The sequence below is a fragment of the Mus caroli genome, chromosome 6 (assembly GCF_900094665.2).
Source record: "Mus caroli chromosome 6, CAROLI_EIJ_v1.1, whole genome shotgun sequence".
Taxonomy (NCBI): domain Eukaryota; kingdom Metazoa; phylum Chordata; class Mammalia; order Rodentia; family Muridae; genus Mus; species Mus caroli.
This window is the reverse complement of record NC_034575.1, coordinates 25,305,831-25,333,780: the sequence shown is the minus strand read 5'-3', so window position 1 is coordinate 25,333,780 and position 27,950 is coordinate 25,305,831. Positions and strand designations below refer to the sequence as shown.

Sequence of the window (27,950 nt, the reverse complement as noted above, 5' to 3'; positions counted from 1 at the left end):
AGCACTCGGGAGGCAGAGGCAGGCAGATTTCTGAGTTCGAGGCCAGCCTGGTCTACAGAGTGAGTTCCAGGACAGCCAGGGCTACACAGAGAAACCATCTCGAAAAACAAAAACAAACAAACAAACAAAGACTGTTACTACAGTGAACAAACTATTCCCTTCTGGCTCTTTAGTCCGAGGGTTTAAAACTTTTCTGGTAGGGCCTGGAGAGGTGGCTCTGCACTTGTTCTTGCAGAGTGCCTGAATTTGATTCCCAGCACCCACATGGCAGCTCACAACTTTCTGTAGCTCCAGTTCCAGGAGATCCAGTGCCTAACTCTGGCTTTCATGGGCACTCCACACACGGGTACACAGATGTATGTGCAGGCTATAGCCCATACACATAAATTTAAAAAGTAAAATAAATGACAAGAATAAACTACCACCCCAAAGAAAAGGAATACATCAGCTGCTTAAAGCCTAGACAGACAGTGGTAGTTATTACCACATACATCCTGTTAGCCAGTACTTTATCGCATGGGCACATCTAGCTGCAAGGGAGTCTGGGAAATGTTTGCGTTTCCAGAAGTAAACTGGTCATGCCACAGCTACTAGCCCTAGCACTGTGGAAATATGGATATCAGATGACAGAGTCTGCCCCTGAGGGATATGTCTGAATGCACCCACAGAGCTTTGATGGTGCTTGGTTTCCCAGGATGGTGACTGCTGTGGATGTGGGATTTGTCAGGTCACCTGAACGAGGCCATCCTCACCAAGCACTTTGCTAATAAGCGCGCTCTCCGCTTTCCTCAGGCACTGGAAGTAAGGAAAAAGTAAAACCGTGGCAGATATGTTCATAGTCTTTCCTATTGACCAATATTATAAGTTTCTGGGCCACATGCACTATGTAATTTACAGAACTTGGAGCTAACTTTTAAAAGTGGGGCTCCTTGTAGACTTTCAAGACGTCCACAGTGGAGGATTAAACTATTCTCAGCCCCTCCTAAGGGCAGGGTCCCCTATGCCTGTCCAAGTCACAGTGTGTAAAGCCAAACTCTGTCCGTACTGACAGGCTCTGTTACATTTATGAAAGAACGCACACAATCATGTTGGCTTTTCTCATAGCTTCAGCTTTTAGGTGAAAATTTCCCCTCCTTGACATGGCTCAGGAAAGCTTAGAAATGGTTGGAGACCAAGCTGATCAAATGTCTGGTTGTGTGGAAGTCCAGTAGGGTTTGGCGTGCCCTTGCTGGGCACTGGCCTGTCAGAAGTCAGCCCAAGGGGCTTTCTCCTTCCCTTCCTTCTCACATGACTGGCTCCATGGTCCAACACAGGACTTATCTGATACTCCTAGGGCCTCCCATTGCCAACTTGGGTTAGACTGTTCTAGCTTCCAATCAGAGACAGGGGGGCTGCCCGTCCTTGTCACCCTTGATTTCCTCACAAAGATGCTTCCACATTAGGTATCCAGTCCCATATCTGAGGTACTGAGGTGGTTGGAGAAGCTATTGAAGGCTTCCTGGTTTGGCACAGCCTGCATGCTGGGAGCAAGACTCACCCTGAAGGAACTGGGTGGAACAGTGCAGACGAGAAAGATGAGAGCATCAGATGACAGGCCGGGCACGGAGATTGCAGAGAGCAGATGCAGCCGCAAGGGCAGATGAATGTGCCAGGGGAGCCAGGGACAAGCGAGTAAGGTGTCAGATGGGCACGCTTTCCTCCAGGGGCAGGCAGGCTGTGCGAAAAGCCAGGCAGAGGACAGGGGGATGATTAGCAAGCGGGAGAATGAGTCACGCAGCCAGTCCCCTGGGCAGCTGCACGCGCAGCAGGCTCTCCCGGGCACTGCTCCGTGCCAGGCTGCACAGCTGGCAGAGAGAAAGGGGCCAGAGCTCCTGCAGGGCCTCTTGAGGATGGGCTAGGAGCCTGGCTTCTAATGACCACCTGCTCCTGGCTTGGGTCCAGAACTGCCTACGACCTCTGTCTCTGGGTACAGCTTGCTCCCCCCCCCCCCATAGCTTCAGAGCAGGCCTCAACTTAGGGAGCCATGTTTCTCCTCAGTGCCCCTCCATCCTTCCTGCCCCCTTTCACCCCACAGCACAATGAGATTTCTAGTTTCCAGAGACCTGAAAGCTGCTAGGAAAGCAGAAGTTGACAGGGCCCGCCTCCCTCACAGGACTACCTTTGATGGGAGTCATCTGGAGACGGACAAATCTCAGGGCCAACTCCCGCCCTTTGGCGAATGGAGCAAGACAGACATCAGGCAGCCCCTCACCCTGAAATGGAAAAGGTACAACCCGGCCCGGAGGTAGTCTGACTCAGCTGCTCCGGCGAGGGTGTCCCAGAGGCATCTGTGGGCAGGCCCGCACTAACACGGCTGTCCCCGACTATGATGGCCAGTAGTGTTTCATGGCGTGGAGAGTTAGAGGCAGAAGAAACCTAATCGCCTTGGCTGCAGATCAGCAGAGGTCTGTCTGCCAGGAGCTGGGATGAGAGGGCACGGGAGACTCACTGTGACCCCTTGACCGTGTTTTTCAGAGCCGGCTCTTCTGACTTCCTCGAACACAAGGAACTTGGGAACATTCCACTGAGCTCTGAAAGGAGTAGGGTGGCACAAGGTGGCAGTAGAGAGGCTTATAGTTGTGAGGGGAAGACAGGGTCTCTCACTGGCCTGGAACTCCCTAGGTAGGCTCAGTAAGCCAGGGACCAGGGATCTGCTTGTGTCTACCTCCCCAGTGCTGGGATTACAAGCGTGTGCCACTCTACCCCGTTGTTTCTGTTGTTTGTTTCTTTTCTTTTTTGTTTGTTTTTTTGTTTTGTTTTGGGTTTTGGTTTTTTGAGACAGGGTTTCTCTGTGTAGCCCTGGCTGTCCTAGAACTCATAGACCAGGCTGGCCATGAACTCAGAAATGCACCTGCCTCTGCCTCCCAAGTGCTGGGATTAAAGGCGTGCGCCACCACTGCCCAGCTGTTTGTTTCTTTTTTCTGAGTCCTGGGAATCAAATTCAGGTCTTGGGATGCTTTACTGACTGGGCCATCTCCCTGGCCCCGGGGCTACCCTTTGGATGCAGGTGGCCACTCTGACCCCCTAATCTAAGCATAACTTTTGCAGCTCCACAAACAGCTCCCAGGGGCAGAAAATTCACTGTGCCTTTCAGTGACCATTGAGTTGCTCCTTTCCTTCCAGAGCAGCTGGAGGAGAGAGTGGAGGAACCAGGTACTCAGAGACAGTGTGTGTGTGTGTGTGTGTGTGTGTGTGTGTGTGTGTATCTCTGTGTGTCTATCTGTCTCTCTGTGCCTGTCTGCCTATCTCTCTCTGTGTATCTCTGTCTGTCTCTGTGTGTGTATATCTCTGTGTCTGTATCTCTGTGTGTGTGTGTCTGTCTCCCTGTTTGTCTGTCTTTGTGTGTGTGTATACCTCTGTGCCTGTATCTCTGTGTGTATGTCTATCTGTCTCTCTGTGCCTCTATGTCTGTCTCTGTGTGTATCTCTGTCTGTCTGTGTGTGTGTGTGTCTCACTGTGTCTCTCTGTCTCTGTGTGTGTGTGTGTCTAAGTGCCTCTGTTCTATCTGGCCTCCTCAGCCAAGGGACGAGCCACTGCGGTCTTGCTCAGGCCCCTGCCCTGCTGCTGACCAGTTGTGGAGGAGGAAGATGGCTGCCTCAGCATCCCTCCCGGCCGGCTTGTGGTTCAGTCAGTGGATTTATTGAACACTTAAGCTGCCCAGGGCTCTGGCTGCTTCACCCTGGCTTGTCCCTGCTTCCCTGTAGCCATTTTCTCCATCTGCAAATGAGATCAGTAAATCTCGGCACTGAGCGAGGAGGGCCAGTGACAGACAGCACTGCTGGTGACCGAGCAGCCGGGGGCTTTGCTTTTCTGCACAGCCACGGCCTAAGTGGCACGTTTACCTCTAATGGCAAAAGCATGCAACGAGGCCCCATCAGGACCCTTTGCCTGTTCCAAAGCTCACTGAATGGATGGCGTACGTACATGGCTGTCTCAAGTCTCGGAGTCTAAGTGTCTGCCAGATTCACGTCCAAGCCAAGGTTAAATGGGCCCCTGGTACATTGGAGTATGCGGGTGAATTTGCATCTGTGGTGTGGCGCTGTATATTGTGTTTCTATATTATAGTGATGAGGCCTTTGGGTGCACAGTGTGTGATGGAGAGAGAGAGAGAGAGAGAGAGTCTGGGTTTGTAATATAGGTTTGTAAGAGGTGGTATGAGGGGTATGTGGTGTGTGAGAATACAATGATGTGTGTGTGTGGTTTGTGGAGGCAGTATGAAATGTGTATGGTTTATGTGGGGTATGTGGTATCTGAGTAGTTTGTAAGGGGTGTGGTATGTTATATATGGTTTGTGGTGGTGTGGGTTGGTTTGGGGGTTGTGGTACATGAGGCATGAGGGGTGTCTAATGCCTTACAGGAGGGGTGGCTCCCGTGCCTGGTACCTTAAACGATGAGAAATTCTTGCGAAGTGGCTACTGTGAAGTTGGGAGCTCTGGTTACAGTTCTCAAGGGCGCATCGCAGTGCCACTTCCAGCCAGGTCAGCTACAGAATTTTCATGGACACACAGGTTTGGGCCCACTCTGGTTTATTAACGGAGCACTGCTAGTGTTGAGGACCCACCCACCCACAGCTTGGATTTATCACAAGATCCCATATAATGGCAGCACACCCAGGCCTGAGCTACTTGGCCACAGCCAGCTGAGTTCACGTAGATCCCCAAAACCTGACAGTGGAGTTTCTGTTTGCTGGGGGACACTTGCAGGGGTGGGGCCCATCTCCATGGCAGCAAACCTCTTAAATCAATGTCATCCTCCCTCGTTAACACTCCCGGATCTCTAATGTGTCCTTCTCTTAGCCCCCATTGTCCTCTGTCTGTCAAAGCCTTGTGATTGTGTGCACAAATCCTTCACTATTCCAGGTGGCTGTGGTAGACAGAACACCCACCCAGACATCTCCAAGGTGTTCACAGGGTGAGCCAGGTCATGTTACCTATGTCACAGCCCTTTTAAGCCCTCCCTGCTATCTCTTCTCCAGGCCCTGCAGAAGTGAAGACGCCATTCTGTAAGGAAAGATCCTTTCCTTTCCTGGCGGTGCTGCACCTCATCTGGAGTCCCTGTGCCACATTTGGTAAGGGACCACAAATCTTCAAAGCCAAAAGTAGCCCTGGATGACTTGAGGCAGGGGAGGCATTGCAGGTTTTAATAAGAATTAGACTAACAGCTCCTCCATGCAGGGAGAAGTCCCCCCAATACCAAGTGTTTTCGTAGGCTTTTAACCTTCCCTTACCCTCAAGCTGAATTGTTAACTAAACCTTCTAAAGCAGGAAGTCCTCCAGAAACTATTACCAGAGTCTTCTGTCCAGGGACTGAGAGCACACCGAGCACGCCCTGCTTGGTAGGAGGACCAAAGTAGGTCATGGGTGGACTTTCTTGGGTGGCTGTCTCAGAGCACAAAGCAGCCAGCCTCATCATCCCCGTCCCCTCCCAGTCCTGACCTCACTCATAAGAAATCTGGCTTGGTGTCGGAGCTTAGTAGGAGAATATTTGCCCAGCACGTGCTTGGTCTTGGGGTCTATCCCCAACACAGTTCATTAATGAGTGAAATCCTGGAGAAGCGTTCTGGGCCTGGAGCTGTGCCTCAGGGTTCCTGTATCTGCCTAGCATGCAAAAGGCGGTATGTTCAATATCAATCCCATAAAAAGGAAGGGACGTACTGTACTGTTGGGCTCCAGCCGGCCTCTCCAAATACACAGACTTCAACCAGTCAAACTCTGAAGAGTTCGGGAACTTTACAGTAACAAGGAAGCCACCAGCTGTCTCTCACCATAGCCTTGACAGAGTGGACAGGAAATGTATAGCACTACCTCGGTCTGCCAAGGGAAGAGGGAGCCACGGTCCCACCTTAGAATTCAAGGTTACCAAAAAAAAAAAAAAAAAAACTTCCCATGGGCATAAAAATTAAGCCTAAACAAATTATATCTAAAATATCACTGGATGCCAAGGCACATGTCTGCAGTCCCAGCACTGGGCAAGCTGAGAAGATGGGGCAGTAGGGGCTGCCTTGAGCAACAGTGAGACTATGTCTCAAAACCAAGGAAGGGGCAGAGGAAGCAGGGAAGAGAAGAAGGAAGAAGGAGGAGGAGGAAAAACAGAAGAATTGGCTTCCTGCATCCCACTCTCTGCCTCTAGTCCAGCTCCAGTCTTTTCCTATTCTAAGTCCAAAACTCCAGCATAGCCTCTTCAAGAAAGGCCCCTCAGCAGCCTCCCCCAGGAGACACGTGGAAGTCCATTGGTAGACACAAAGTTTGCCTTGTTCTACTCCCACGGGACTTGGCGCTCTCCCTTTCCAGCATCCGCCTAGCTCTCAGAGGAAGACTCTGTATGTCAGCCTGTGAAGGGAAAATGGAGAAGAGACAATCCCGCCAGCAGGCACCACTCAGTGGAGCAGACAAGGAGAGCGTTCGATGGTGTAGAAAAGTGATAACTCTTCCTAGGGATCATGGGAAGGGAACACAGGTGCCTAGACCTGAGAGGGCAACTCTGTTGGGGACACAAGCAGCACCCCCCACCCGACGGGACGGCCTAGCCCTTGCCGTCCGTCCTTTGCTCCGTCCTTAGGGAAGAGTAGCAAAGGACTGGCATCAGGGAGCACTGAGCAGCGTGGCTCAGCACTGCTCTCAGAAGTGCTGTAAGGGAAAGAACGGCTTATACTCTTCTTCCCCAGGGGGCTGTGCGGCAAGAAGACACTGTCTGAACTCAACCTCCCCACTGAAGGCCCGATTCTCTGTGGCTCTGAGCCTCTTGGCTACCCTCTCCTGGCTGCCTCCTCAGACCCCTCCCAGGTTGGATACACGGAACAGCGCAGGCTACACCGGCTGGGGAAGCCGATCTGTGAGGTGTGAAGAAGAGGTTTCAGAGGAGAGCGCTATCCCTGACAGACTGCTCTGGAGGTCAGCTAGGGCCCCTGGGCTGGCCATGTTCAGAGGCGCTGTGGGTTAGGTCTCGGACAGTTTTCGGGGGCGTGGCAAGGAAGATGAAGAGGATGCTATTTGGCTGGTGACTTACCAAGAACATCATAGAGCGGGCGTGGTGGCACACGCAGAGGCAGAGGCAGGTGGATTTCTGAGTTCGAGGCCAGCCTGGTCTACAAAGTGAGTTCCAGGACAGCCAGGGCCACACAGAGAAACCCTTTCTCAACCCCCCCACCCCCCAAAAAAAGAACATGCATAGCCTTGCTCCGAAGTGTACGAGTAAGTCGTAGCTGTGCTGGTCCGGGCACCATATGTACCGTGTTTAGGACTTGCCTAGCTGACTCCATTCCATCTCAGCACACTCACAGGTAATTTCATGAGCAGGCTGCAATTCACACCTGGATCTACCATCACGGCAGCCTGTCAACACTCAGATGTGGCTTGGTTGAACACATTTTCCAGGTGTCACCAGGCAATTCAACACATGGCAGGACGGCAGACAAAGCATGCGGCAGTCATATCCGAAGGCCGTCCCCGAGACTCGGAACTCTGTCTGCTTTCAGTTATTTACTTATTTATTTGAAACAGGGTCTCACTGTGTAGCCCAGGTTAGCCTTGAGCTCACTGTAAAGCTGCCTTTAAACTTATGATCCTCCTCCTAAGTGCTAGGAGGACAGGGACGTGCCACCAGACCACACTTCATTTCCTTATCTTATCTCTAAGCCAGGGCGCACATACCAGACTCTCTCCCGAGGTAATTTCAGCAGGAATTCTCTCCAGATCTAGTGCCCCAAACATACTTACATCTGACACGGCCATTTGTATTCCTTCTGGGGTCCTCTTTGCATGGCTGACTTCAAGCAGGCTAATTAATTATTTTAGAAACCACGATTAAATTGACACAGTGATTAATCTGATAATCCTTTTTATGAAATTACCTCGGAAACGCTAACTTTTCATCTTTTGAAACTCACTGTGTAAATCACTCTGAAGATTACATTGTACCAGCTTTTGGCTCCGTAAATCTTAATGGCAATGTTTTGCCAAAAGCAATAAAAGCTGTCCTGGATTTATCAGGTCAATCAGGGAAGAGGCAGGCAGGCAGGAAATTGAAGGTGACTCAAACTGCAAAGTCGGGAGGGAGGGGTCGTTGACTGAAGAAACTGTTGGAACTTGCCACTGTGGCCACATGTAAGCAAGGAAGTGAGTAGCCTCAGGAAGCAGAGGGGCATGCAGAACGCCAGTCACAGCTGCCAAGGCTCCCTGTCGGAAAGAAGAGATGTGCAGTTCTTAGAGGTGGAGCCTTCTAGTCTTCTTTTCCCCACCCCCAGCAGCTCCTCCCAGGGCCCAGGGCTGGGTCTCACTCAGCCCACCACCTGAGCTCTAAGCTTAGAGGGCAGAGCCATTGCTAATGAGCCACTGCAACAGCCCCCAAACTCCCTAGGCAGAAGGCAGAGGCAGAGAGAGGATGCTTGGGCTGTTGTCTTCCTCTGTTATACCCGACGGGCAGGGTCCTGGGCCTCAGGCTGACTTGAATCACTCCAATCATACTTTAGATGTTATCAGCCATGCCTCCTACAGCCTGGCTGCAGTGACCCAGCCTATCTGAGTGCAGCATCCCCTTCTACTGTTCGCTTCTTTCCTACGTAGTGGCTACACACTGGATCCCTCTGCGGGCCTCACTGGAAGTGTGTTACATTGCTCTGCAGCTTGTAGGAGGTAGCAGGCACCACAGGCCTCTACAGATTGCAGGACAGGTGGAGGGCCCCTGCCTTCTGAACCCAGGCCCCCAGCTATCCAGCTAGCTGAAAGTGTTTATTGAACACCTACTTTGTTCCAGGCTCTAAGGACTATGGAATGAACAAGATAGAGTCAGCTCCTGTCCTCCTGATGGTAGAACAAACAGGCAGCAAACTCCATGGCCATGGGGGAGATGGGAAGGGGACAGAGCCGGTAGAAGGGGTCAGGGCAAAGGCCTTGGAGTCTCCCTAGCGGGACCCTAGCTTTGACTCTTCCTCACTGAGATGACATTTGAATAGAGAACCGGAGATGGAGGACAGACCCACAGAAATGCAGGAGGAAGAGTGAGCCACTGGTGCCAAGGCCCCCAACAACACACTTCATCATCCTAGGAACAGCGCCATGGCTGCACCAAGGAGCAGCGCCATGGCTGGACTAAAGGGAGCATCGTGGCAAGACACCAAGGTCAGGTAGCTTTGGAATCCCCACGCCATGGAAAGAGCTGAGATGTGGCCTTTCTGGGCATCTTACAAGGAAAGCGTGTCCATCTGTTGCCTTGTTCTGGTCTGAAAGGTACACCCACCCCCCCACGACAGATCAGGTGCTTCCACTGGCTCTGGTGAAAGGCTCCAGGGCTGGGGTTTCCAAATCTTGGAAGCCTCACTGCCAGGAGTCACCGTGTGGCCTGAGGAAGCCAAGATACCTCATACAGATTCCACATAGTCCCTGTCTCTACTGCTGCGTCTCTGGGGTCGGAAGAAGACCAACCCATAGCCTCTGTCTCTTTTCTCCTGGCCGGGCTATTCAGATGATAGCTAAAGACAAGGCAAGCTGCCTCATCTTCCCCAAGCCAGGACAGAAGGAGTTTATGAGGACGCGGACAGGAACTCTGAGGGGCTACTGGCCTTCTCAGGTTGCTCCTCAGAAAAGTCTCAGTGTGTGGTAATTATCTCGTTAGTGAGGACTTCAGCTGACCTCTGGAGAGTGACAGGACAGTCGTCCTCCTTCAGGAGATGGTGACCCACACCCATCAACCCATGCTGGAGTTACTCTGTTCTTGGAGCTGGGCCAGTCTGGAGGAGAAAGGATGCTGGAGCCTTACTCTCAGGGGAGGAGCATTCTCTTAGCTCACTCTCCAAGAACTGGGTGGGGAGTCTTTCAGACAGAACCTGTCTTTGGCCCTGGGTCTCATCCGGGTGGCTGAGCCGGGCTTATCCCCGTGGCTTAGCAGAGCGAGCGGCCATGGAAGCTTTTCTGGACAGGGCTAGCAAGGCGTGAGGGTTTAAGCATGTGCCCGGAGAGCTCTGGCACCTGTTTGATACTTCCCAGGTTGATGGTGGCATTTCTGGTGTGAACCCAGCCCCTGGAGTACATCTGTGTATCTAGGTCCCGGGCTCCACCTGCCACCTCACTTGAGGGTACCAGGCCCCTCACCTCTCCTGCTCCAGGCCCACATCACCTTCCAGAATAACCCCCATCAGGAACCCGGCTAGGGTCTTTTCTCCCTGTTGCTTTTCCAGTGAGGCCTCTTTTCCCCCTTAAGTCATACAAGCACTTCCGAGAGAGCCATATCGACCGCCCTCTAGGTTGCCATGGAAACAGAGCTTTCTTTCCTCCCTCCTGTTTACCTTGGTCAGGGGACTGCGGCAAAAAGCAGCCTGTCGCAGGAGGAGAAGGGAGGGCGGGGGAGAGCGGAGGGAGAATCAGCTTGCCTTAAACCAGATCATTCCGGTTTGGAGTGGTTCTCTCCCCCGCAGCCCTAGGCCCCTCTTGCAATACAGCACTGCAGTACCACACAGGGCTGTGGAAGGCAGGGAGGGAGGGAGGATCCTCATCCTGCGAAGCTTTAGTGGAGAAGGTCCTACACCCGTGGTACCCCGTCCTAATTCCAAGTGGACCTGTCTCCCTCAAGGCCAGAGTTTGGCCTCCAGTGCATCCTCTGGAGGAGGTGCCCCAGGGTGACTGCTGTGCTCAGGTTGTCCCCCCACCCCAGGATAAAGAGATGGGAGCTGAAGGCCAGGCCTTGCTCTGTATATGTACTCTTGAGTGCCCTGGCCAAAGTGGCCTCACCCTATTTACCTCGAACTTAAAATTTCCCAACTAACTGCCTTAGAGCGCGATTATATATCAGTGCCTTCTGAGCACTGCCTCTCCTCGCCCTAACTTTCCAAGTCTCCTGCCGTTTTTTCTGGTTTCTTTCGTAGGCTTCCTCCCCTTCCAGAAGCCACCAGGAGGTGGTGGGTGCTGTCCCTGAAAAGCTTTCTAGCTCTTTGTGCTCCTCTGAGCCTTGAGCTAAAGTACTCTATCCTCAGTACCTGATTACTCTCCTCTAACCGGTTTGCTGGGTAGAAGCCCTGCCTCCCGGTGCTATCAGCCTGAATACAAGGTTGTGCCCCGGTGGCATCCCAGCTGGTTGCGTACCCACTAGATGCACAGTTAGCGTGGGCACTGGCCGCTGCTAGTCGCGGTGCCCACGACCAGGCCCAGCGCTGCCCGCCAGGGGGCGGCAGAGAACCCACCCTAGGCAGCTTCTCTGCGAAGCACGAGGCCATCTTACATTCGGAAAATCCTGACCTGGCTCCGCATCTGTGTGGACACTGGGAGCTTTGCCGGGACAAGTGACTGGCGGTGGCACCTGGGGGACTTGGCGCTCGCTTCCAGAGCAGCTTCCCGTCCCAGCCACAGGCTTCATCGTGCTGCACTGCGGCTCCGCGGAGCCCCGCCCACCTGGGGAAGGGTCTGATCCTTTAATTTAAGCTAGGGTGCAGTGAGAGTTCTTACCAAGGAGACCCTTCCTCTGGCATTGGGAGAGCTGGTAACTCCCTTGGCAAGAACACTTTGGTGGACCTTGGCCCATCCTCCCGCAAAGGCTAAGACCCTCAAACTTATGTCCTAACACAATGTTTTTGTTTGGTTTCTGATTTTGTTTTAAGAAGCTCTGGTTGGCCTGGAACTCAGTGTATATAGACCAGGCTAGCCTCAAACTCACAGGTCCACCTGCCTCTGCCCAAATGCTGGGATGAAAAACGAGGGTGCACCACCACGCCGGCTCCAGCACAAATTAGCTAAGCAGAAAGTGGATGGAGTGACGCCGGACTGCAGCACGTGCCAGATATGGCTCTGCTACCCTGCAGGGAGAGAAAGTGGGCCTTGCAGTCTTGGCAAGCAGGTGCTGAGGCTGTGCACAGCCCGCCATGTTCCACATTCCTAAGGGTCCCATATGCGTGGCAGGCAGTGCAGGGTGAGCGAGGAGCAGATGCCAACATCTTGAACCCTGATCTGAGTTTGCTTGCTGGAGACTGGCATTCCAGTAGTAAGGGACTCAGCCACAGGGTTGTACTAAAATGTGTTCCCCTACAAGGGGGTGGGAGAAATTTTGGAAATGGGTAAAGAGAAGAACCTTCCAAGGCCCAGACTCTTGGTAGCTTTAGTGAGACGGTTCATAAAAGATAAACTGATCTGCCCGTCCCTTCTGGGGTGACACACACTGACACTTGATGTATTTCACAGATGCCACTGCTATGAGGACCCTGGCTTGGTGTTGAGTGCCAAGAATAATAAGTGGTCCACGTGTGCCGCTGTCTCTTTCCTCTCTTTGCCAGCCCTAGAGCTGGGCTGAGGAGCCAAACTGGGCAGGCTCTTCCTGCCTGCCTGGCTGCTGCCTGAGCTGAGCTGAGAGATCTCACTTCTGTGTGTCAGGCTGGGCTGTCCCAACCTTGGTGAATCAGAATATGGCTAATCTGCAGGGTCTCCTGGGAATAAGCCCCCCCCCACACACACACACCTCTTTTCACCCAACTATGGAGAAAAAAGAGGTACAATAATGCTCTTGCTTGATGTTATGAAGGGACAAGATTGCAAGGAACACACTTCCGGCAACACGATAAGACCACACACTTAGAACAACAGATTTTTTTTTTTCCCCAAACCTTCTCCCCCTTCATTTGTTCCTCTCTAGAGCTGGCTCTTAAAGGTTCCCAGATACCAGTCAGGCTGCGTGTGAACAAGTGGGGAACTTCACAGTTGTATCCTTTGAATCATTCCAACTACAGACTTAGTGAGAAAAGCTAGATTCACACTATCTAGAAAGACAAGTAGTCTGGTTTCTGTTTTGTAAGGAGAGGGAGATGCCAGCGGGTCAGCCCAGCCCTCCCTCGAATGTCACACGATAGGCAGGTTTGCTGCCACCTTGCTATATCCCCAGCCTCCACTCAGTCTCAACACTACAGAACTAAGTAGTCTAGGCACTGATGCCTTTGTTTGTTTGTTTGTTTGTTTGTTTTAGACACTATCCTTTTATCTCTAATTAAAATGTTACCTAATGGTTGTCTTAATCTGAGACCTCCCAGCTCTAGAGAGCAGCCATGACTGACACCTATGCAATGGGACCATTAGCACCAATCTGAGCACTCTCCACGGCCACTAAAGCCTCACAGAGGTCTCAGGAGACACTATTAGTCCACTTGAGGAAGAATAACACTGGCACCATTTTACTCGTATTTCAGTGGCTCTCAAGGGAGGGAAGGGACGAGTCTGTTTGATCAAACTGTCATTCTCACATCAAGGTGACAAGGCCAGGACAAGCAAGCACTGTTCATCCCGGCCTTGGCTCTATAGTTCTTTGCTGGACAATTAGGCACAAGGAAGAGAGTGAGCAGCTGCGAGACAGGGGTCCCCAAATCCTTAACCCAGTTGATACAGAACTGAGATTTGTTAAGATACCACTTTATGGGCCGGGCGTGGTGGTGCAGGCCTTTAATCCCAGCACTCAGAAGGCAGAGGCAAGCGGATTTCTGAGTTTGAGGCCAACCTGGTCTACAAAGTGAGTTCCAGGACAGCCAGGGCTATACAGAGAAACCCCGTCTCAAAAAAAAAAACAAAAAAAACCCCACTTTATTTTAAAATATTTAAACTAACAACAGCAAAAACAAACAAACAAGCACCCCCAAAAAACAGTACTGAGTTTTGGGGATTCCAGCCCCACATTTTTCCTTTTTAAAAAGTATGTATTATTTTTTGAATGATTGTTGCACATGTGCAGAAGATAACCCTCAGGTGCATCTCGTCTTCTACCTTTGCGTGGGTCTAGGCGGCCACGCGCACAGCAAGACTTTTGTCTACTGAGGCACTTCGCCAGCCCTGCATGGTTTAGAAACCAGTGGCTTACACGTTAGCTCTGCCGCTGGCTTTGTTCTTCCTCCCTCCATTTACAGCCCCTCCCACTCGGTCCAAGCATGTATCAGACACGTGAGCATGCTACAAGTATGGCACTCACCTAATCTACAGAGCTGACACCAAACCCCGTGGGCTGACAGTCGGAGTGTCAGATGAAGGGGTGTTGTAGAGTTGTACACCACCCTTGGCAAGCATCCTGCTTAGCAGAGGCTAGCTTCCCAAGTTCCCCTATATCCTCCCCTCTAGTCCACTTCCTCTGACGGATGAGTAAGCCACACCCAAGGGAAACCAAGCTCTCCAGAGGCGGAGTGTTTCTGAGAGATAGGAACCAAGTCCTGTCCCAACCCAGAGTCTTCCTAAAACGGCCGCTCTGGGGCTAGAACCATGTGTGGCTATTTATATTTAAATACATTTAAATCAAGTTCCAGCTTCAGTTTGTCTGTCACAGTAACCAGTGTTGGAGTATTCAATAGCCCATGTGGCTGGTAGCTGCCACCCTAGTGGACAGTGCAGGTGGAGAACATGTCCTTTCACTAAACAAGGCTTTCTGCCGAGCGGGGGGAAAAAAAAACCGGAAAAAAAAAAAAAAAAGGTACCCGATGTGGATGGAGTGCCCCTTGTCCACTCTGAATTGAGAGTTGAGGAGACAGTTGCTGGGAGAAAGGTCACAAAATGAAGCAGGGCTAAGAATTGTGGTTTAGCCGGGCGTGGTGGTGCACGCCTTTAATCCCAGCACTCGGGAGGCAGAGGCAGGCGGATTTCTGAGTTCGAGGCCAGCCTGGTCTACAGAGTGAGTTCCAGGACAGCCAGGGCTACACAGAGAAACCCTGTCTCAAAAAACCAAAAAAAAAAAAAAAAAAAAAAGAATTGTGGTTTAATCCCAAAGACCCCAGTAAAGGATTCAGCTCCCACGACTGACCGCCTTTTCTCTGGACTGCAAAGTCCCAGGACTGCGTACTGGGCTCACACCGCCCTTACACGTCCCTGTGTCACCTCAGCAACACCTAGGGAAGTCTGACAGCACAGGAACCTGCTCGGCAGTGGTCTGGGGTATCTAAAAGGTCGCAGTAAGAGAGGGGCCTGCTTGCCCCACAGGTTCTCCCTTGCCGAGAGCCGAGTTCTACAGAGCAGGCTATTGTGTGTCCAGGAGTTCCGGAAGGTGAACAAAGAGGGGTGGGGGTAATAGTGGAGGGCACGCAGATATGACAGAGCAAAGATGACTCTGGTGAGGACTGAAGAACATGTAGTGACAGGGTAGGGCTGGTGTCTGTGTCAAATAGGTGAACTCAAACATGTGCCCAAATTACTGCAGACTGCAATCATGGCAACTTGGACCAAGTAGATTTAGAGATTTATTGATCAGATTGTTTTAGAAAACCAACAACGAACACTGACAAGGTAGGTAAGTACAGGTGGAACGTTTCAGGGTAGGTTCACTTGCTCATAGGAAACCGGGAGAGGCGGGAAAGCTGCCCTGCTCACATGGCATGCACACCAGACTGCAAAAGGACGTCCACACTGTGCAACAGGACTGTGGCAAAGAGCTTTGAAGTAAGGCAAGCACTGTGTATGGCCTCCACTGCCTGCAGGAAGAGTAGAGCCTGGCCCAGCCTGGGAACAGCTCCAAAGGGAGGCTGACCTTTCCTGCCTGTCCCTACTGCCTCTGCAGGGAGAAGCCTGCACGCTCCCTAAGACTCCCCGAGCCAGTAGCTTCCCGCTGCCTCCTTTATATCCAACAGCAGTCACAACTACTTAGTGAAATTGGCCTTTTCTCTGAAAACTGCCTTTGACTCCCCCTCTGCAGACTAAGTGGGGCCTTTAAAAAAACTTCTCAAAAGTTTTAAAAAAGATTAACAACATGGAAAGACCACCAAGGAGATGGTGCTACCATCGAAGCACAACTCTGTTTTTGACACCAGACAAGGGAAGGTATTTTTTTTTTTCTTCCAAATCTCACAAACTTATGGACGAGTGACAACATATGGAGGACCCAGAACCCCCACTGCGCCTGCTTCAGGCCCAGCCAAAGCTACCAGAGCTCTAAGGTACCTGGGGACCAATGGAATTTACACCTATGGTAACCAGCTCTTGAAAAGCATGGCTGTAACAATAAATCCTCCCGCATTCACCCTGAAGCCCAACACCTGGAAACAACAGAGAACAAAAAGGAAAATGGCTTTTTGTGCTATGTCAGAGTGTTGGTGGGAGGGCCATTCTCTAAGCATCACTAAGACCACAGAAAAGCAAACTGTTTTTACAGGGGACAAAACCAATACAGTCCAAGAGGACAGAGCACCCTTGCTGCACACCAGGACATCAGACTGCAGAAGGTGACTCCAAAGGAGGAAACAGAAAAGCAAGCTTTGCCGAGAGCCAGGAAATGTGCTCAGAGGGTGGGGTTTCTGTTTCTGTCCAACACAGCCTGTTCATCCCACAGGAACTAAGAGTTCTCTCTGGTCAGGAAGTAGCAGAGAACTCAGCAGCAGGCTATGCTCAAGGTTCCCACCGATGGTTATTTTCCTACCAGAGTCTAACACCTCTAAGTTAACTGGGACCCTGGCCTGGCTAGCTGCTGGCCCTTCTTTGAGCTTCTTTTCCTTTCCTGACTTCTCGTCCCTTGAAAAGGGGATGTGTGTGGAAGAAGGACAGGAAGGGACAAGATATGTAAATCAACTGTTTGAAGGAGAAGGCTAAACATTGATTATCTATGTATTTCGATTGTGTGTGCTTTCACCTTGCTACAGTGGATAACAAAAGATCAGTCGTACTTTTAATCTAGAAATGTTAATATTTTCATCATATATATAATTTTAAAATCTAGCTCTGTACTGGAAATGAATGCTATAAAGCAAGCTTTTATATCAAATCATTAGGCCCTGAAAGATGATTTCTGCCAGTGGGAAGGAAGGGTTTTGTTTGTCCTGAAAAGCAGGTAAAGTTTTGATCTATTATATACTGGTTTGCAGTTTTCTGTAAAGTGGAAAATACCTTATCATAAAGAAAAAACCATTTAATAAGGTATTACATTCCCAGATAAATTAGTGTATATGGGGGAGGGGCTGTATTAACATTAGGTTTCAATTCTCTACCTGGGCAACACTTTCAAGTGGACTTCCTTATTCCTGGGCAAGACATGCAAATGGGAGACAGTACGAGCAGGGATGGGAAACCCTCAGCTCCTAACAAACTGAGGAACTAGAATAAGAAAACATGGACCTGAAAGAAATCCAGCTTTACCAAGAAGTTGGCTTATGATTGCACTAAAAAGTTCTTGGCATAATTTCACTCTAAGGTAATAAGTTGACTTGCCCAAGACAGGTACAAAAAGCAGTGTCACTGCTTTACAGTCGCCGCTGCTACATAATCTGTACAGACCATGTTTCTACATATTGCACTTCCAGGACTGCAGGAAGATGTCTGGGCACACCTCAAAAAGGCAGAGGGGCAGCGGGCATCACAACCTTCCCACACCAGGTGATGCCACTGGGAATCCCAGTGCTGGTTATAGAGAAACCAAAATGCTGGTGACCCTTCGAGAGGATCCAGTCACCTTCCTTTAAGTCCTTCTCCACAGTCATTTGGCATCCAGAACATGTGCGTGAGTGGCTGCGGCATTCAGCTGCTCCCCGCACCACTTTCGCTAGTGTTCTATTCAAAGACACTTTAGACCCAACATGCACTTCTAAGATACAGAATGTCGTTGATGTCAGGCCTCCAACATCCATCTCAAAGAGACTGCCTTCAACGGGCTTAAAAAGGATGCCAACAAGTGTTGGCTTGAACCAGCCCCCTTTCTACAGCTTTCTGGTATAGTCAGACCAGAGTCAGCCTCAGTAGTCCAAGGACCATGGGAGTCAAAGCACAGAGGCTGAACATTGCCTTTGGTCCCTATATAAACCAATGACAAATATCCTTCTGTCACCCTAGAAAACATGGCTTACTTAGTTTGGGATACACTTCCACCATGTGTCCAGGAGACCTGGCCCAGAGTCACACAGTTTTGAGCACACAGTGGCTCAGGCTGACTTGCTCTGGAGAGAGGTCTTATGAGGAGTGCGCCTATCGGTGGCAGGAAGTAAAAGCCACACCAACAGGAAGTGGCCAGAGCTGGGGGTTAAGACCCCAGAAGAGCAGCTCCATTCCCTCGCTCACAGATAAGGGCTTCTCTCAGGACCACAGAGCAAAGGCTCCACTAACTTAACCCACATGGATGGAGCATAAGGCCTGCTGGGAGCCAAAGGCAGGAGACCTCCCTAAGACTGCACACCGGGCAGGAACGTTTTTTTACTGTAACTCAAAGGTGACTTTTATTTCATATCAACTAAAGAGATCTCTTTTGGGCTAAAAAAAAAAAAAAAAAAAAAAGAATAATGTTAAAGCTAGGTGGAAAAGAGGCACTTAAAGGAAAAATGTGTTTGAAATCTCCTACAAGCCTCCTCTGGAAGGAGCCTGCAGGGGGGACTGGCTGCACCCTCCTGCAGGCCTCTAGCATCCTGACTGCACCTATGGATACCCACAGGCTTACACAAGTCACTCCTCAGCTCTTCTAGCTGTCTGAGGACAAAAGGAGTAAAAATGTAGGTTACTTTTCTCTCCAGAAAGGACGAAACAAACTCAAAATCTCTCACCAACAGAAGCGAATCACCCTGTCTCACCCGTTCCTCCTGCTGGCTCTCCAATGACCCCTGCTTCTTGAGAAGGAGACTCTGTGCCTTTTCCCTTAAGACCTTCCTCTAGTCACTAGGCAACCACAACATCGTGTACACGGAAACGGACAGCAAAGGAGGCAACAAGCTCAGGAGGCAATCAAGAACCAACAGTTTGAGGAAACGCAGGGCCATGGTCCAGAGACTTAAAGAGCAGCAGCTGCTATGCTAGTCAAAGCCAGCACACCAAGCAGAAGGTAAGACAGTTAAGTCTGAAGGGTGCAGGTGCTGTGCTCTATATACTGTCCTAGACATTTACATCACACACTTAAGAGTCTACAATCCCCCACCAAGAGGTCAAAGACATATTTAAAGCCATTAATAAGCACAAGGGAAGTTCAGAACTGCCTGGAAAGAACTTGATGCCATATACATTTCATTTGAAAGACAACAATAGAGGGTGATGACGACAGACACACTAAACATTGGCAGGCCAACGCTAAGCACTGGAGCATTACAGGATTGAAGGCATCACTAATCGTCACTGAGCTGCCTGCTAGTGTCAAGGTCAGGCATTTTTACAGCAAGTCATGAAGCACCGTTGAGTCCAGCCACTCCGTACATCGCAGAAACACTAACTCAACATCCAGACTTAAGAACAACCTGCTAGACTACCAAGACTAGTGTTCTCGCTCTATCTCCCAGACCACAATTTGTTGTTGCTGGCTTTTTAAGCTTTGTGTTTGTTGATGATGATATTTTAATCTGTAGTGTTAGTTGACATGGTCAATATGCTCAGCATTAAAAGAAAAAAAGGCAACAATTTCTCTCTCTTGATTCTTAACATTATTAAGGGACTTTCAGATATTCCCTCAACTCCATCAAGAAAGAGGGAGTGCATAAGTGTGGGGTGCATTATGAGGGGCAGGAGGGAGGGGAGCAAAGAAGAAAGCACATGAGAAAGTGAAATGTCCATAAACTTAACCCATTCACAAAAAGGCATCTGATGTATTTTCTGAATAAGGCCTTGATCAGGGTAGCCAATCCTCTTTGTAGCACATTCTACACTGCCCATAAATAAAGGAGTCTCTTTAAATTAACATTTCCAGTATCAATGAACAGTCCAGAAATCTTCATTTCAAACGCTCGATGAGTTCTTGTGTGAGTCCAAGGTGCAGGAGCTGTGTTCGGGAGAGGTTTGCTAGGTTGGGGAAGGCCGCGAGCAGCTTCTCCCATGCCAGTTCCAGCAGGCTAGGTACCACCAGCCAGATCTTAAACAGCGACCCAGTCCGTTTGTTTTCATGGATGTTCACCACTCCTCCGTGGATGTACATGCAACCGGCCTGTGAACAAATGGCAGTGAGAAGAAGACAAAGTCAAACACCAGAGCAAGAGTGACCAAGGCAGACTCAGCAACGGAAACAAAACCACCTCACAGGCTGGAGATACAAACCAGGTAAAGCACTTGTGGAACTGCCAGGCCTGGGCTCAACACACAGGCCCACAGACACAGACTGTCTCACTGATCTAAACCTACGTGGAAACCAAGACTGTTTATATAGTGACCTGCTCATCTCAGCCTTCTGAGTGCTGGGATTACCATGGCCAGTTCTATAGTTTTGTTTTGTAATTTGATTTTACTGTGTTTTTGTTTGGTTTGGTTTGGGTTTTTTTTTTTTTTTTTTTTGAGACAGGGTTTCTCTGTGTAGCCCTGGCTGTCCTGGAACTCACTCTGTAGACCAGGCTGGCCTCAAACTCACAGAGATCCACCTGCCTCTGCCTCATGAGTGGTGGGATTAAAGGTGTCCGTGTGTTTTAACTTCAAGTACAAAGAACTTTTTATTAACAATTAAATTTAGAGTATACTAATTATCCAAAGTACCAAATGCTGGTTATACTACAAAGATGAGAATCAGGTTTCTATAGTCTTTTCAATAATACGCTAACAGAGGGTGACATCATTCTGCTCTCTAATGCATTACATTGTTCCTTTAAACTTGGATGTGACTGTATTTCCCTCTCCTTTTCCAAATCTGGTTGCTATCAGCAACTTTTCCCTGGCTAGTCTTCCTCACTACCTACCACTACGTAATATCAATGTGAGAACAAACTCACAGGAGTGACGGCCGCACAGTGAAAGTAAACGGGCTCTGGCATGGTGGCAGGGAGCTTCACCCACTGAAACGTCTGCAGATTCAGCTTCCAGATGTCTCCCAGGATCACTTCTCCATTATAGCCCCCACAAATGAAGACATCTGTCATGAACAAAGGAAATGAGCTGCAGCTACAGGATGTCTTACAGAGAACACGTGGGTCATTCCACAACACACCTGGGACACTGGCTGGGATGGAGGATGCCAGCCCAAGGAGGCTTCATGGCAAGGCTCTCCAATCCAAATGTGACTCGGTTACAGACACCGCCAGTGCTTGAACTTCAGAGAAGCAGCACCGGCAGTAAATAAGCCAGGTGTAGGAGAGCTCATGCTCTGAAGGAGGTGGCTGTGCAGGACCAGGGAGATGCCCTGCAGGGAGCAGCCTAGCTACTTCTTCCTGGGACCAAGAGAAGCTAAAAATCCCATGAGTCAGAAAACACTAATCAAAAACAAAACACAGCTACAGATGAGTTTCCAAACTCTTCCTTTGAGGAACATCCTGGAAAGAGCATGCATTTTTTTATTCCCAGAGACAAATATGCTCCACGTGGACATATGGAGAAATGCACACTGCAATATGCACTCTGGGGGTCACAAAACAGGTTCTTCCTGGCCATCTTCAACCATGATAGCAAACACTCATTCAATCTGTAGAGCTGTTGGTTAGTTCATAACTATTGATCAATTTGTAGTAAAGGTCATGTGACCTTTTAAAGGCTGAGAAGTTCCAACTATACGGTGTGACTTCCAGGAAGCAAATGAATAAATGGCTAATTCAAGTTGGGATCATGTTTAATGCAATGCTGAATTAAGCTATAAAAAAGAGCAGAACATTTTTTGACTAGAATGCAAGAGAAACTTGAAAGCATCTCTCTGTTCTCAGAGGCAAAGCAGAGCAGCACTACCACCTATAAACCTCACCCAAGAGCATAAGCAATGGTTTAACACGCCCCGGTGAATATATAAGTGGCAGATAAATGCTACTTAAGTCTGAACTGGAGTGCTAAAGGCTGCAGCGGCCAAGCTCCTGCATATACCCCTTCCCAGGGGAGGAGGACCGGGTGTGCTCAAGGATGTTATCAAACTGTAGAAAATATTAATTACACAGTAAATTAAAAGTCATTAGCCAAAGGCTCATTATCACACTTAGATAAATCATACCAAGCCTTTGCTACAGGAGGCCCAAAGAATGAACTCGGACTTCTGACATCAGACAGAGAACAGAATAAATGTGATGGTATAGTACTCTGAGAGTTATTACAATTGTAGTACGGTGTGCACCAACGTCTTACTGCATAAGCACCCACAGTGCTGCACACAAATCATGCTGAAGGAGCCAGTGGTACAGTAACAGCTGACTTACCGTCAGCCTCAGAGTTCTTTTAACTGAGAGAGCCCAGACCCAAAACGACTTTACATTCTGAAAACTGCCAAGAGGCAAAACTCTCTACAGTTCCCTTTAAGTTTAAATTAAAAAGTAGGTGCTGTCTAAAATTATGCACCCCTTTTGAGGAGCTCATTAGGAAGCCAGTCATTCTCAGCAGCTATGATTACAGAAACGAATCAAACTTTATTTAGACTCCATACCATTTTTAATTTGAACACAACTGTGACATCGTCGGGCTGCAGGAAAACCTGTCAAACACATAAATACAGAAACTCAATTATTCACAGAAACCATCAGATTTTTTCGTTGTTGTGTGACTTTGTGTGTGTCTCTGTACTCCGCATGTGTGTGTCTCAGAGAGCCCAGCAGAGGAGAGCGGATCACTTGGAGTGAGCTGGGGTTGCAGGAGGCTGGGAACTGCCTGATGGTGGGTCTGACCTCAGGTCCTCTGGAAAGCAGTGTGTGCTTCACCCATGAGCCCTCTGCAGCCCCTAGGCCCCAGTCCTTATTTCACACGTGCTTCTCCCTGTGCCGTGTAACCCAATAACCCAGGTGAAACCTCTCTGCTGGGTTCCTAAGGGAGAATAATAACTGGACTGAGAATATCGGTAGTTGCTGGTGTCAGCTTTATAAATATTTTATGTGCCATACCACTTAAGAAAATCACCCTTACCTCCTAGAACACAAGTGCAAAATAGAATTGTAAAGCATGAATCAATACTTTTAATTTACCTATTTTTTCATGAGGTTTTGTTGCGATCTCCTCCCATGCATTTGTTTCAAGGTTGTATGCATGGATCTTGGAAGAAACAAGAGAACACATGTTCAGGTAAATAACTGTAATCTTAGTTACCATGGAAGCAGATTTTCTAAAAGTAAACATTTTTAGAACAGTTTTAGAAAAACTAGACTAAGGAGAGATGCACGTGCCTCTTAGTGGTCTGTGCTGCCCTACTGTGTGCTGTCCTAGACTGGTCACATGTCCACAGTGAGTGAGAGCTATTCTTGTAACAGAGAGAAATAAAGCAGCATTGGCGAGGGTACAGACAGAAGCCATGCAGACCTCTTACAGCCTGCTGCAAGGCCAGCAAGAGCTCTGTCCCCTGACCCTCATCTCTGTGATTTCTAATGCATTTGAAATGCCCTGGGGACGGATGACTAAGAGCCCTAAGGAGCTCGATGCTCTGGAGTCAGTGGTGTGGAGTCCCGACAGGGATGTCACATTCCCAGAAGCCTGCTCCAATTCTCTAGTCCCAATCCCTAGTCACCGCCTCACCCACTGCACTTTCATAAAGACTTTTCAGCGTGTGAAGAATGTGACTACCAACTGCAAAGCCTCTCAGGAGCTCTGTGTCCAACCTGTCACAGACAACACTGGTCACAAAACAAGTGCTGAAGCTGCTCCAAAATTCAAGTAGTCAACAGAACCATCTTGATTAGTATGACATATGCCTATCTATTCATCTCCCAGTACCTTTTACTTCTTTAAGAAAAAAACAACTACCTTGTTTAAGGAATAGGCTGTCCAGGAAGTACCTCCTCCCAAGATGTAAATCCTCTGCCCGTCATGAGCAATTTCATGTCTGTACCTGAAAATACCAAAACAAAACAAAACAAACAACTAGGTGGACATGACCTTCCTAAGGTTTTGCTGTGAGGTTTTTATTAACTAAATATATAACATTATTTATGTTAATATGTGATAAATGATTAGAAATGACCTAAGTGTTAACCAGCAGTGAACTGGTTAATGAATTACAGAATATATACAAAATGTATTAGTATACAGTCAATAAGGAATAAAGGATGGCTAATCCACTCAGAAGTTCTTTTCATACCATTATCTGGAAAAGAAATGAGCTCCACACTAAACAGGCTGCAGGCAGGGTTAAAACTTCCAGCCATGTAAACACTCGCAGGTGAGAGGGTGTCTAATCAACTAGTATCTTAGCTATCTCTAAGATTAATTTTATCTTTCTTTCTTAGTTTGCTGATTTGTGTTTTTTAGATTGTCTATAATCTTCCTGTCATAGGTCTGTAAAAGGAGAAATTATTATCTAATAAATGATCAACCTGTATTTAATTAAACCCTACACTATGAGTTTTAAGATATTTGACAAAAACTGTGTGTACAGTATGCTGAATGAAACACCTACTAGAACTTTCATCTAGGCAACTAAGCTAGAAGTGAAACTTTCCCCCCCAGAGTGAAAGGCTCTGTGTACTATTCTTGGTTGTCAATTGAGTATATCTGGAATTAACTAAAACTAGATATACCTGTGAGGGCTTCTTTCTTAAAATATTTGAAGTGGAAAGACCCACTTTTAATCCAGATCTTTTGAGGTAAGAAGATCCACCTTAAATCTGGGTCACACCTTCTGGTGACAGCCTATACAAAGGACATGGATGACGGAAGCTTGCTCTCTCTGGCATTCCAGTCTACCTCTTCAGGATTGCAGTGTATACTGAAGACCTAATGAGACAGCCAGCCTGTGGACTGAACAACCACAACTACTGGGTTCTTGGGCCTGCCATAGGCAGATGGCCACTGTTGGACCATAGCCTATAAGCCGGTGTGTGTGTGTGTTCTATTCTTCTAGAGACTCCTGACTAGTACAGGCTTTCTTTGAATTGGAATTTCTTTTTTAAAAAGATGTGTTTGATGTACCTGGGTGTTCCGTCTGCATGCACTCTGCGCACGCAGCGGAAGGGAGAATGGCATCCTGTGGGTCTATAGTTATAGACAGCTGTAAGTTGCCATGTGGGTGCTGAGAACTGAGCTCAAGAGCTCTAGAAGCCATGGTAACCACTGAACCATCCCCCAGGCCTTTAGAATTGGAATTCTTTTTATTTATTTTTATTTTTTGAGTGACGAAGGGGTGGGGCGGGGGTTGGGTGGCATAGTGGTTTGAGACAGGGTTTCTCTGTGCAGCCCTGGCTGTCCTGGAACTCACTCTGCAGTCCAGGCTGGCCTGTCTCCCCAGTACTGGGATTAAAGGCTGAGGTAAGAAAATCCTGCTTCAGCTTCCCAGTGGCAACAATGTATATAGAAGGCCACTATGTGAAAATGCTCGCCTTTCCCTGAAATGCCCCAGTGATCAAAGCATAAATTATATCCAAAGAACTGCCTTACGGACCATCTCCATCTCCCAAGTTCCCTCCCAGGCAGCCCAGCAGCATCCTACTGCAAGGACACTAGAGTACAGCAAATGGAGACATGACGTTTAAGGCAACAAAAGACACCCAGTCAGTCTGAAGAGAGGGAATACTCTCTTCCAGTCAATACTCACTGACCCTCAGTATGACTTTTAGTGGTAACTGCTACTATTGGTTTCTTTCAAACATTGCTAGCCTCTTACTACTAAAGGACAACAGAAATAATATATTAAAAATGTTACACTTATAGGAAAATACTCTATTCTCATTAGCAGACCTTTCTTCTCTACTAGTCTGGATCCAGTCTGGATCCAGCGACTTCCCTTCTTCATGTTGCTAAGGCTCTGGAAGAGGTCAGATTTCAGCAAGAAAGGCTAGTGCTCAGTCCCCGCATCTCACCTCTCCTCCGGCAGGTCACAGGACAGGTTGTTTGGTTTGAGTTGTGTCCACACCATGGTGTTGAGATCTAACTTGTGCAGGTCTGTGCTATAGATGTAGCCGGTTGTTCCCCCAAAGACATAAAGGGACCCATTGATGAGGGCCATGGCCTGTGGAAGGTGAGTGAGAAATAGTCCTTAATACTTTAGCACAGATGTCCCCAAACCGTGTTTATCAAATTCTCTTCTTTTTGCTTTTTCTTAGGTTTGTTTGTTGTTTTTGTTGTCATTGTTGTTTTTGTTTTTCAAGACAGGGTTTCTCTGTGTAGCTTCGGCTGTCCTAGAACTCACTCTATAGACCATGCTGGCCATGAATTCAGAGATCCATCTGCCTCTCCCTCTCAAGTGCTGGGATTAAATGTGTGCATGAACACCCGCCTGGCCTCTTCTTCTTCAGCCTTTAAGCTGTGTGAATCTTGGGCAGAAACTTGTCTCAGTAGTTGGAGTGTTTCCTGTTCTCCCAGAGAACTGGAGTCAGTTCCCACCAGCCATTTGGGTAGCTCATAACCACCTGTGACTTCAGCTCCCCAGGCACCTGTGCACACACACTGCATAAACAAAAATAAAATATCAGGGTTGAAGCAATGGCTCAGCACTTAGTCCGGTTGCTCTTGCAGAGGACCTGAACTTAGTTTCCAGCACCCACATGGTGTCAAAAACATCCTGTACCTCCAGTTCCAGGAGATCTCACACCCTCGTCTGTCTTCTTTGGCACTACATACAGATGTAGTACACACATGCAAGCAAAACACATATACACATAAAATAAATCTAAAAATAAAATAAAGTGTCAAATTTTGACTCAGGTGTGATAGTGTTTGCTTATAATTCTAGTACTCAGGAGGCTGAGGCAAGATCTGAAGTCTGAGGGTAGATTAGGTGCTCCATAGTGAGTTCCATGACAAACTGAGCTACAAAGTGAGACCTTGTCCCAATAAAATGAAACAAAAGAAAAACAAAAAAGACAAAACAACAAAAAGGAAACATAAGCAAACAAATAAAAAAAATCACATCAAAATCTCAAAAAACTAAAGGTAAAAAGGCTGGTGAGATGACCACTGAGTTCAAAGTGCTGGCCTTACAGCCTGATATACGAGCTCATCCCCAGAATCTAGTGACGGGAAACAACCAACCTGTAGAAGTTGTTCCCTAACCTATACCTGTGGGCTGTGTGGCATCTGTGCATACACACGCACACATGCACACAACACACACACACACTCTAATAATAATAATAAATGAACAATTTTGAAAGGTTAAAATTCAGGCCCTTCATCCAGGTGAGCTAACAGATGCCTAATCATCCCAACTGTCATGAAGTTGATCTCAAGCTGGGACCAGCAACACGTGAGCCCTTGTCCACGAAGGAATGAAGAAATGACTAAGGCATTGTACAGAACTCAGGGGCTGTTTTCCCCTCACCTATACAAAGGTGAAGCTTTGCCAGTTCTACCTAGAAAGGAATCTGTCAGATGACTCTTAAAGGTCACGACAGTAGGGACAGTGAACAGGAACACCCCCTGAAAGCTACTTCTCCTCTAAGCAGTGAGAAGAAATACACTCCAAGCAGCAGCAACAGGAAACTAAGCTAGCATCATCCTAGAGTATGAAATGCAGAGCTGGCACTCTCCACCAGACTCCTCTTCGGAGGACTTACTCGGAAGCACTGCCACGGCTGCTTCTCAGAGCTTGTGTGCTGGGAGAGAGTGTGATCTGGGACTCTTTCAAAGTTAGAGCTCAGAAGTGTTTAACCACGCCTGTGTGCCAGACAGCTGAGCCAGATGCCACACAGTGCCTACTGTAAGTGCAGCTACTTGTCTTAAAGTCTGTTTATAGGGCAGCCAACTATCTTTCTGGATATCTTTACACTGACCTACACAATCTCTACATGTCTTAGTTCAAACTCCTGTTCAGTCTCTTATGAGCTATACTTCTTGGAGATAAAGTTCTTCAGAGAGTTCTGTCATCAGACCAGCCTCAGACCATGCTAAAGCTCCACATTACTAAAGGTTGGTGTAGTTAAGGAAATTTCCAAGTAGATCTAGCTCCTGACCTTCAAGTTGGATTAGAAGCAAACAGTGGCCCTGGGAAGATGGCTTGCTGGGTAGAATGCTGCTGTGCAAGCCTAAGGCCCAAGATCAGTTCCTAACACCTTTGTGAAACAACAATCCAAACAAGTCAGGAGTGGTCAGATGTACTTGTACACACAGGGCTGGCGAGGCAGGGTCGGCAGACCCCTGCAGCTCACTGGCCAGGATGCAGAGCTGGCGAGGCAGGGTCGGCAGACCCCTGCAGCTCACTGGCCA

General features: G+C 48.5%; 1 protein-coding gene across 2 annotated transcripts in view; it reads right to left on the bottom strand.

Annotated features, from left to right (window-relative positions):
* Positions 1 to 15,199: 15,199 nt before the first annotated feature.
* The window catches only part of Klhdc10 (kelch domain containing 10), a 55,494-nt gene continuing 42,743 nt past the window's right edge, over positions 15,200 to 27,950 (bottom strand). For both annotated transcript variants that reach the window (XM_021164780.1, XM_021164781.1), the window contains 6 exons: positions 25,607 to 25,755; positions 23,556 to 23,640; positions 22,784 to 22,850; positions 22,252 to 22,299; positions 20,627 to 20,766; positions 15,200 to 19,854 (listed from right to left, as the gene is read on the bottom strand). In XM_021164780.1, coding sequence (XP_021020439.1) covers positions 19,645 to 19,854; positions 20,627 to 20,766; positions 22,252 to 22,299; positions 22,784 to 22,850; positions 23,556 to 23,640; positions 25,607 to 25,755 — 699 coding nt within the window. In that variant the 3' untranslated portion in view covers positions 15,200 to 19,644. The remainder of the gene's footprint in view (positions 19,855 to 20,626; positions 20,767 to 22,251; positions 22,300 to 22,783; positions 22,851 to 23,555; positions 23,641 to 25,606; positions 25,756 to 27,950) is intronic.